This window comes from Galeopterus variegatus, unplaced genomic scaffold (assembly GCF_000696425.1).
Source record: "Galeopterus variegatus unplaced genomic scaffold, G_variegatus-3.0.2 Scaffold424, whole genome shotgun sequence".
Classification (NCBI taxonomy): Eukaryota; Metazoa; Chordata; class Mammalia; order Dermoptera; family Cynocephalidae; genus Galeopterus; species Galeopterus variegatus.
Genome location: NW_007726535.1, coordinates 410,523 through 420,914, shown reverse-complemented (window position 1 = coordinate 420,914; position 10,392 = coordinate 410,523). Strand labels below are relative to the sequence as shown.

At 45.3% G+C, this 10,392-nt stretch overlaps 1 protein-coding gene and 1 pseudogene across 3 annotated transcripts in view; one reads left to right on the top strand and one right to left on the bottom strand.

The window, feature by feature from the left end:
• CABIN1 (calcineurin binding protein 1) overlaps positions 1 to 10,392 on the bottom strand; it is a 178,659-nt gene that overhangs the window by 145,335 nt on the left and 22,932 nt on the right. For 2 of the 3 annotated variants that reach the window (XM_008568589.1, XM_008568590.1), the window contains exons 4-6: positions 8,672 to 8,785; positions 5,337 to 5,471; positions 2,756 to 2,936 (exon numbers count right to left, since the gene is read on the bottom strand). In XM_008568589.1, the coding sequence (XP_008566811.1) occupies positions 2,756 to 2,936; positions 5,337 to 5,471; positions 8,672 to 8,785 (430 nt within the window). Of the gene's footprint in view, positions 1 to 2,755; positions 2,937 to 5,200; positions 5,251 to 5,336; positions 5,472 to 8,671; positions 8,786 to 10,392 lie in introns of those variants that run through there. The other variant, XM_008568591.1, reaches the window with a different exon arrangement.
• On the top strand, positions 3,003 to 4,495 carry LOC103587165 (annotated as a pseudogene).

The following is a 10,392-nucleotide window of genomic DNA, read 5'->3' as shown; positions in this document are numbered from 1 at the left end:
AGAGAAAGAAAGGATTGCTCCCCAACTGTATGCACTCTAAACACTTCCCATATGATGGGCCATGTGTTAGTCCCTTGCAATGACTCACCAGCCTCACAGTGGCTCCTTTTCTCTGTTGCCTGTGGTTCCTCACTCCTATGTGGGTCCACAGGAACCCTGTTAGTGGTCTTGCTGGCCTGGGGGCCATCAAAACCCTCTTCTCCCCTGCTGCCTCCAAGCAACTTCAAACAAAGCACACAGATGTGCCTTTTGCCAGCTCTGGCTCCATGAGCTCATCAGCTCTAGCCTTTAAGTGGCCAGGGCTTGAAATGGTGGGAGCAATCCTTTCTTTCTCTCATTGTGGCTTCTCCTGCCTCATGAACTCCATGGGTCTCTCCTCCCCTTCCCCTGAGCTCTAGTGGCCCTAGCTTAGCTGTCATTGCTTTTTAATAGCTGTAAATAGGTTGATTTGTGGGAGAGAGTGATGCTGGGGACATCTATTCTCCCATCTTGACTGTAAGCCTAACTACCATCTATTGAGTATTTAACTAGTCACAGGCAGCATCAAATACACTATATACATTATTTCTTTTAAAGTTTCTGACAACCTTATGAAGTAAGTTTTATTATTATCTCCACTTTAGAGTTGAGGAAAGTGAGACTCCAGTCTTACAGCTGGTAAAAGATAAAGAAGGGATTTGAACCCAAGTGGATGTGATTTCATCACACTGTTTACTATAATTTTTATTGAATGTGCTTTGATGTATTCATTTAATTTGAAAATGCTAGTAAATTTTATCAGCTCAGGCCTGCCTGCTTTTTTCAAATATTTCATGAGCCCTGACTTTATTTTGACCACCCCCTTTCAATGATGAGCATAACCCTGGACTGGCTTCAAACTCATGATCTCTATTTTTCTCCTAAGAACTTAGTCTAAACCAAACTTTAAAAAAAAAAAAAAAAAAGAAGTAAGGAACATGTTACTGGACAATGGAGAAAATATGATCCTTGTAATAAAGTGGCAAAGCACTTGGTTGAATTGTGTTCATGTTCTAGTGTTTTGTGGAAGGAAGAACATGCAAGCAATGAAATTGGATATTTAGCCAAGGAGACTGAAGCAAAGTGTGGAAGGCTCAGCCTGGTTCCTCCAGACTGCTTACACTAAAATGTGAGAAGAGAGAAATGAATTGAAGAGACTGTTCAGCAAAAAGGAACCAGAACTTTAAGATTTGGAAAATTATCAGCCTATCCACAGTTTAAACATTAAGAATGCTTGTTCTGAAGAAAACACTAGGGTGTGGCTGACCAACCATTTGATCAGGAGATCAGTGTGGGTATGATCCACAAATTTAATCAGCCATCTCAGCAGAAGCCAGGAATGCAGAGGACTATACCAGAAACACTGCCCCCTGGAAATAAAGGGAACAGAAAAAAATGGAAGGGAATAAAGAAAGGCTTTGAATATGAGCTATACTTCAGGAAAAGGGAAGAAGAATCCCAAAGATGATTCAAAGGTCACCAGACTTGCTGCTTCCACCACAGGTCCAGGGCTAATTCCTTAAAGGGTGGGGCTACCTCTCTGGTTTGCATAGGCCAGGATGTCCCACTAGTGTTTTGGAGGCAGGGCCACCAGGCCAAAATGGTGGGGTCACCCCCACTGTGTTATGAGGGTGACATTGTCACCCCAGTAGGCCTGCAGAGCAGAGCATTGGATCAAACAGAATTATTCCTGAGCCTTAAGACATCATGGAATTTGTCTTGCCTAGTATTGTATTTATATGGGACCCATCATCACCTTCCTTCTTTCCTATTTCCCCCTTTTAGAATGGAAATGTCTATCCTATGTCTGTCCTATCATTGTATCTTGGGAGCACATAACTTATCTGACTTCACAGGTTCACAGCTAGAGAGGAATTTTTGCCTCAGGATGATGAATTGTACATCAAGTCTCACCCATATCTGATTTAGATTATATTTAGATGAGACTTTGGACTTTAGGGTTGATGCTGGAACAAGTTAAGACTTTGGGGCTGTTAGGATGAAATCAGTATATTTTGCATATGAGAAGGAAATGAATCTTAGGGAACTAGGGGTAAAATGCTATGGACTGAATGTTTGTGGCTCCCCCAAATTTATATGTTGAAGTCCTAATCACCAGTGTGATGGTATTCAGAGGTGGGCCCTTTGGGAGGTAATTAGGTTTAGATGAGGTCAAAAGGGTGGAACCCCCATGATGGGATTGGTGTCCTTAGAAGAAGAGGAAAAGACTACAGCATGTGCATTCTGTCTGTCTGCCTGTCTGTCTGCCTGTAAGTCTGTCTGCCTGTCAGTCTGTCTGCCTGTCTCTCTCTCTCTCTCTCTCCACCATGTGAGAATGCAGCAAGAAGGTGGCCTTCTGCAAACCAAGAAGAGGGCCAAGACCAGACAAAGAAGTGTGAAAAATAAACTTCTGTTGTTTAAACCACCCAGTCTATGGCATTTTGTTATAGCAGCCTGAGCTGACTAAGACATACAAGATGGGACAATGCAGGAATGAGATGAGACAGCCAAAGGGAAAGTCACTCAGAAAACATACTACTTAGTACTACAAAGCATCTGATAAACCAAGAAAGACAAACAGAATAAATAAGGGATGTAAAAACATTTCCATTCTTTGTGACAGTCTGGCAGAAAGCCCTTCAGTGTTAACTTTGTCTTCCAGCTTACCCAAGCCACCCTCCCTCCTCTGTCCCAAAAAATATGGGCACATGGGAGAAAGCGTCAAAGCCAGACTCACTTGTATAATCACTGAGGGTGTACAAGACAGTGATGAGGTTGTCCAAGCAAGGCCAGTGGTCAGGATTGCACCTCAGCCCTTCCTCAAAAGCATGGCGAGCCAGGGGAACCCGGATGAGCCTCAGGGCCACATGTCCAATTTTATACCAGAGGTTGACGTCTGTGGAGTCCAGCATCACTGCCTGGAAGCAGCACAAGCAGAGGGTGCACATACACACTCAGTTGGATCTCTCGCTGAGCAGGCACCCATGGTGACAGAAGGGGCACAGCACTGGCCCAGCCACCTGAACTACCCCGAACTACCCAGGCAAATGGCAAAATGGCATGACTATCTTACCACTAACTAGCAAGGCCTCCTCATCTTTCCTGGAGTCACATGTTTCCAAGACCCAAAGAAATGGCACATAAAAATAGAACAATTTAGGGAGAAGAACCCGGAAGGGCGCCATATTGCTAGGGAATGCTTTTCCCCCTCTGCTTGAGTGCCCACGTGGTGTGGTGCATCAAAGAGCTGACTAGGGCAGCATCCATGAGAAGATATGTCAGCTCCTGATTCCGCTGCGCACTGCCATGCCCTTCTACAATTCAGAGGAAGAATGGCAGCATGGCCTGCAGCAGCTGCAGCTGCAGCAGAAGTATTTGATTGAATTCTGCTACACCGTAGGCCAGAAATACCTCTTTGAAGGAAAACATGAAGATGCTGTCCCAGCAGCTTTGCACTCTCTTCGATTCCGCATGAACGTGCATGGCCTGAGTTCAGTAGAACTTGTGCCTGCTTACCTGCTGTTGGCCGAGCCTAGCCTTGGTCTAGGCCAGATCGTTCAGGGTTTCATGTGCTTATAAGCCATTCATATATCTTTTTGGAGAAATGCCCTTTCTTAAACTGGGCTGCTGTAAAAGTCCTTTATATGTATTCTGGATACAAGTCCTTTATCAGATACATGATATGCAAAGGGAACTCAAGCAATCTCCTTCTTCTTCCTGCTACAGATTTATTTTGCCAGTTGTGCATTTGGAACAGAGGACATCAGAACCTCAGGAGGCTACTTCCACCTGGTTAATATCTTCTGTGACCTTAAAAAGTTGGACCTGGCAGACACATTGTACAACAAGGTCACTGAGATCTCGCATAAATATTTGAACAACCACTATCAAGTCCTCTCAGAGGCTCGCCTCCAATAAATAGATTTACTGGGAAAACGATTTGAGAATGACACTGGATTGGATGAAGCCCAGGAAGCAGAAGCCATTCGGATCCTGACTTCAATCTTGAACTTCCGAGAATCTACATCTGACAAGGCACCCCAAAAAACTATCTTTGTTCTGAAGATCCTGGTCATGCTTTACTTTCTGATGATGAATTTGTCAAAGGCACAGGAATATGCCGTGAAAGCCCTGAATCTAGCCAAAGAACAAGAGCTCAGTGTCAATGAGCAAAGCACAATTCAAGAGCTATTAAGATTCATCTCGGCTGAAGACCATCCCATTACTTAGTGATTCATGACTCTGTGTTAGGGGCTGTTCAAAGGGCTACTGAACATCTAATGTATTCCAGCCCTGCACAACTGCTTTGAGATACTCTGGACTGCTGAAGTTTCCACCCTCTTACCCTGGGACTGCACTCATAGCTGTGATTTTATTCTTACACAGCATATATGAGGGAACACAGAACTTTAGTCACAGAAATCAGTAATACTGTCATTTATCATGACCTTTGTATGACTTTGAGAAATGTGTAGTCAAGTCACTAACATGGTATTTGTAATTAAACTGCAGATAGTTTGTTGTAAAAAAAAAAAAAAAAATGGAACAATTTAACTCAGAACATCTCCTTGATATATTTTGTCGATTTGAACATGTGCATTCCTTACATATTTAATAGATAAAAGAAGTGAAAGAAGTAGAATTTAAAGAAAATATGGGAGTCTTGTGGGTTCTAGAAAGATTATGTGTTTTGGAGACAGACCTCAGTTCACATCCCTACTCCAACACTGATTAGCAGAACGGTCCTGGGCCTCCGTTTCCTCTTCACTGAAATGGAAATGAACACACTTTCCTGGCAAGATGGTGTGAGGATCAGAGTATGCATGGGAAGCAATTAGCACAGTGTCTGGCACATTAGAGATGCCCACAGAGACAGAGATGGTAATATAGAAATAAAGGCAGTACTACTATGACTGGAAGCATACTGGGTGCTAGTGCCGGGCTCTGTTCTTCATACTTTTATGCGTACCAACTCATTTAATTTTCACAACTATCCTCTCTTTTTATTACTCCTGCTATATTGGTGTAACCCGGAGGCACCAAGAGGTTAAATAACTTGCCCACAGTCACATCTGCACTTAGTGCAGAGGAGAAATTCACACACAGGACTCTGCATTCAAGCATGCTCCTTGTCCTCCACCCCTGCCCTCCAGGTCTGTCTGTACTCACTGTTAGCACCCACCGATTAGGGCCTCGGGCTCCACAGGTTGGTGACACAGCACTACGGACTCCTCTTTTTGGGTGACAACAGCACAACCTAATCCCCTCCACCAAAAGCTTTCAAAACACCGAGGAGCTGAACACTGCCAAAACCGCACCTCTAAATAGAACTCCATGGCCGTCTCCAGATCCTCTCGTTGGGCTGCCAACTGGGCCAGGTTCTTGTATGTGGAATATTTCAATATCAGGCCAGGGTGTTTCAACCCCTCTTTCTCATCACCGGATGAAACTGCCTGCGAACAAAACAAACGGGAGCAGAAGTGACACTTAGGCCCTGAAGCCTCAGCAAACAGTCAGAAGGATACCTGGCTTCCAGGCTAGCCTTGCTGCAGGCCCTGGAGCCAGTTCCAATGCTATCTGCATTGGAAAATGAAGGTGCTGCCCCAGATAGTATTAGAAGATCCCTCCAATCCCAAAGAAAAGAAAGTCTAGACCACCATGGGGCAGTTTGCAGGCAGTCTGGACATCAATAGACACAGAGGGAATGCTCCTCACCACTACCACCAACCCTGAGGGTTCAAGCCTGGACAGTGACATTTACATCATTGGTAAGCCAGCCGGTGGCTTCCCACAGCAGGTGTGAAGATGGGGGACAAGGTGTGAAGAGACTGCCTGGGGGAAGCAGGCAGGACCTGGAGCATTACTACATGTCCTCCTAGATTAGGAGTCAAGAGGCTGAGCTCCCAACTCTGTAACTCATCACATGACCATAGACAAGTTACTTTAACTAAAAAGTTAGTGTCTCAATGACCTCTGTAATATGACAATAATTCTTACCCTAAATATAAAAGTGAAAGTGAGCTAAAAAAGCATAAGGAGGGCCAACCCCGTGGCGCACTCGGGAGAGTGTGGTGCTGGGAGCGCAGCAGCGCCGCGGGTTCGGATCCTATATAGGGATGGCCGGTGCGCTCACTGGCTGAGCGCGGTGCAGGCGACACCAAGCCAAGGGTTGTGATCCCCTTACCGGTCACAAAAAGGACAAAAAAAAGAAAGCATAAGGATTATAAACATGCTTAATATAAAAAGTTATTTCACTACAACTTTTATGAGAACTCTTAGAGAACCTTCTATCTTGTAAGAAACTACTGATTAGAAAACTATTGCTCTGGGCCAGCCCGTGGCTCACTTGGGAGAGTGTGGTGCTGATAAAACCAAGGCCGAGGGTTCAGATCCCTATATAGGGATGGCTGGTTAGCTCGCTTGGGAGAGCATGGTGCTGACAACACCAAGTCAAGGGTTAAGATTCCCTTACCAGTCATCTTTACTGAAAAAAAAAAAAAGAAAAGAAAAAAGAAAACTATTGCTCTAACCACATGACAAAGAGTAAAACATTTTCTAACAGAAAAACTTAGTGGCACAAAAAAGCTCTTTCTGGTAATGAGTCCACATCCCAGCCTTGTGCTGGGACAGGTGGCTTCCACACATTATTCTTTATGTTCAGAACAGGCAAGACCTGACGACGTGTCATCCTCAGGAAGCACCCCTTGACTAATCCAAGAAATCTACCCTGGAGCTCTTAAGGAATTCCACCAAGAAGACTGGAAAGCTCAATTCAAGCTCCATTCAGTCATCCTCTACTGTTATCTGGCTTATACTACAAAAAGGTCAAGACCAGCTGACCAGGGCAGGATCCCAGATACCTTTGTACCTCCAGGTACAGAACTCGTCAAAAAAATAGTGTGAACAAATTTACAGAGGATGTAAGAGTCTGCTTCAGAGACTAGTCAGTGATACACGCACACCTAACACAGTGGAAGCTCTCTTAACTAGCCTCCATCTAACTGACCAGCTATATTCACCACCACTCTCCAGCCTCCCTGAAAGTCTCGCCCCAACAAGCCCTCTTCAGAATGCCCACCAGGCAGACTGTATACTTCTTAAGAGTCAGCTATGGTCCAGGACCTGTTTATGCCAATCGTTTGTGAAACTGTAATTATGTAATTTAGTTTAATGTTAAGTATACCAATGCCATAGGAGTGTAAAAAGAAACCTTTTTGTATATTTTTTGTACTTTTCAATTGTTTACAACGAGCATGCTTTACTTTTATAAGCAAAGGGAGAGAGTGCTAAAACGATCTTTCAAAGCCGAAAGTGATACAGAGACAGATTTGCACACCTATGAATACAACACTGACACACAGCCTGTGCCCTTAGGTCAAAGAACTCCTGCCCAGCACCTGTTGAGTGCTGGGCCCACCCAACACCAGCTCTGTACTTAGACTGCCTGCTCAGTGCCATACTTACCTGTTCATGTCTTTGAGACCCACTCCACCATGGGCTGAGAGGGAAGATCCACTCCTGAAACATGCCCAGCACCTGGCCCATAACTGAAGCTCACTAAATATGGAATAAATTATTTTTCCCTTTCTGGGCCCTCACTCACTGCCTACTGGGGGTGGGGTGTGGGGGCTGAGGGTGGGAGGACAGGACAGGTCACAATTTCCCCAATTCCAAGACACTAACCAGCAACCAAAGAATCATGACAAGCTATATAATTAGGAATATGAGAAAATACCTCAAGTGAGAGAAGGAATAGATACTTTCTGCTGATAATTAGAACACAGCATTCTGTCTCATCAGTGGTAGAAACCATCCAGAAGTGGGGCTTGAGACAAAAGTGTCTGCCCTCCTAGGGCTGTAGGAGACTCTGCTCAACTGAAGGACTGCGTGGTCCAGAAAACATCCACGGAGTCTGTCTGCTTCCTTAATGCACGTCGTCTGTGTGTTTGGGTACTTGAAAACAAAAGCCTTTCCTAATGAAATATATACCCTCCTAAATCAATTTTAGGTTGAGACCAATTCCCAAACCTCCAATCACAACCAGCTAATTTGAGGCTTAACTCACTCACCACTAGTACAGTCCCCATGCTGGGACCAGATCCTGCCCTATCTGGCCCTCTCTGCTAGTTGTCCCGGTGTCCTTGGTCCTATGTTCAAAAGTCCATAGTGCACTTACACAGGCTCCCTGAGCTCCTGGTCTGTCACTCAAACAGCATTTGCCCAAATGTGCTGCCAGTGGGATCATTTTGGTATTAGAAAACCAGGGGCTCCAATCCTGGCTCTAACACTTCACTTACTTGGGTGGCTTTGAGCCATAAGCACCTCACTAAGCATCAGTTTCCATATGTGTAACATGGGGACAATACCCCAACCTACTAGGCAGAATAGTTGTTAAGATTAAGTATAACAACAGCTGGCACTTACTGTGCACCAGGAACTGTGCTATGAGCTTCACTGGATTCACTCAACCCTCACAACAACCCAACGAGGCAATACTCTACAGGTGGGGAAATTGAGAAGCAGAGAAGTGAAATAATGTGTCCAAGGTTACCCAGCCAAGAAATGGGAGGGCAGAGGCAAGATCCAGGTCGACCACCTCCTAAGCACACGTGCTAACCACGAGGACACACTGCCAGGCCTGCTGGTACCTCACCTCCCGCAGCAGGCGTGCCTCCAGGAGCTCATGGTAGGCTTTGGCAGACTCCTCAAACCGGTCATGTTTCTGCAGATCCAGTGCCTTGTGGTACAAGGCAAAAGCCTCTGCTTCCTGCAAACCAAGACAGGAGATGTTTTCATGCAGTACAAAATGTTTTAAACCAAAAATGTTATGTATGGGGTGCTATAGACATAGCCATGTTAACTGTCAGCTGTGTCCTCTGTAGTGGAAAAACCCTAATACTGCAACCTCCCAGGAGCTCATTATAGGGAGAAGAACCCCTCATGAGTACCTCAGGAAGACATGAGCAATGCAAGCGCCACTGAGTCTGAGTGATAGCAAAGAAATCACAGAAAACCAGGACATGCAGGGCATTGCCAAAGTATTAGCCCAGTTGGTCCTTTCTGGGTAAAGCCAGGAGAGTGGCCACACTGGCCAGAATAGCCCAGAAAATCCAAGAGTGTGTGTGTCATTATAAGAAATATATATTTGGTCTTTGTCCCTGATTCCTGACTCATGACAGAGCTTCTAAAACCCTTGGAATTTCCTGAGTGATGAGGTGATAGGAGCATCTTTTGTTATTGATAACAAGCCCCTCCCAAACAGACCTGAGTTTATGCTAATGAGACAACACATGGCTGGAGTCCCCTAAATATCTTCAGGATAGGTGCTGGTTGCCACAGGAAGCAACTATATGATTAGAGGGTTGGAACTTTCAGCTTTCCACCTCCTGATCTCCAGGGAGGGGCGAGGAGCTGGAGATTGAGTTTGGTGCCAGTGATTTAATCAATTATGCCTATGTAATGGAACTTCCATAAAGACCCCTAAAGAACAGGATTCAGGGACCTTCTGAGTTGGTGAACAACACATCGAGGTGCTGAGAGCATGGCATGCCTGGAGAGAGCATGAAAGCTCCACAACCCCCCTTCCCCCACCCCATATCTTGCTGTATGCATCTCTTCCATTTGACTGTTCTTGAGTTGTATCCTTTATAATAAAGCAGTAAATATAAGTAATGTGCTGTCCTGAGTTCTGTGAGTCGTTCTAGGAAATAACTGAAACTAAAGGGGGTGGAGGGTGAGGATCCTTGATCCTGTAGCCATGTCAGACAGAAGTGTGGTGTGAATATCCTCGCACTCAATAGCTGCAGCTGGCATGTGAAGTGGGCAGTCTTGTGGGACTGAGCTGCTAAACCTGTGGGGTCTGATGCTAACTCTGTGTAAGTAGTGTCAGAATTGAACTGACAATGGTAGGATGTCCACTGGTGTCCAGAGATTTGGAGAATTGGTTGGTGTGGGGAAAAAATACCCTACACATTTGATGTCAGAAGTATAGTGAGTAAAAGCAATTCCATGTGAATGGTTTCCATTGCTTTCTACCGGCCACTCTGCCCTAGTCTGATCACTTGCCTGGGGAGAGTGACAACGTCCTCTAGGAATGATGGGGCACATGGCAGGTCAAGCCCCACTGACATCCCTTACAGACCAGGGACAGCCAAATGAACTAGTAGACTTCTGAGAGGGCTCTGGAACTGTCCTGTTTCTTCCATAAAAGGTGGGTGGGGGGAGAGGAAGGTTTATTTCAGGGAAAACAAAGACAGGAGCAAACCCTTCTTGCCCTAGGGAGGGAGGGAGGGAGGGAGGGAAGGCAGACCACAGTAATATGTTTAACTTGCAGGAGAACAGATCTGTGGTTACTAGAGGTGGGAAAGGGGGAGG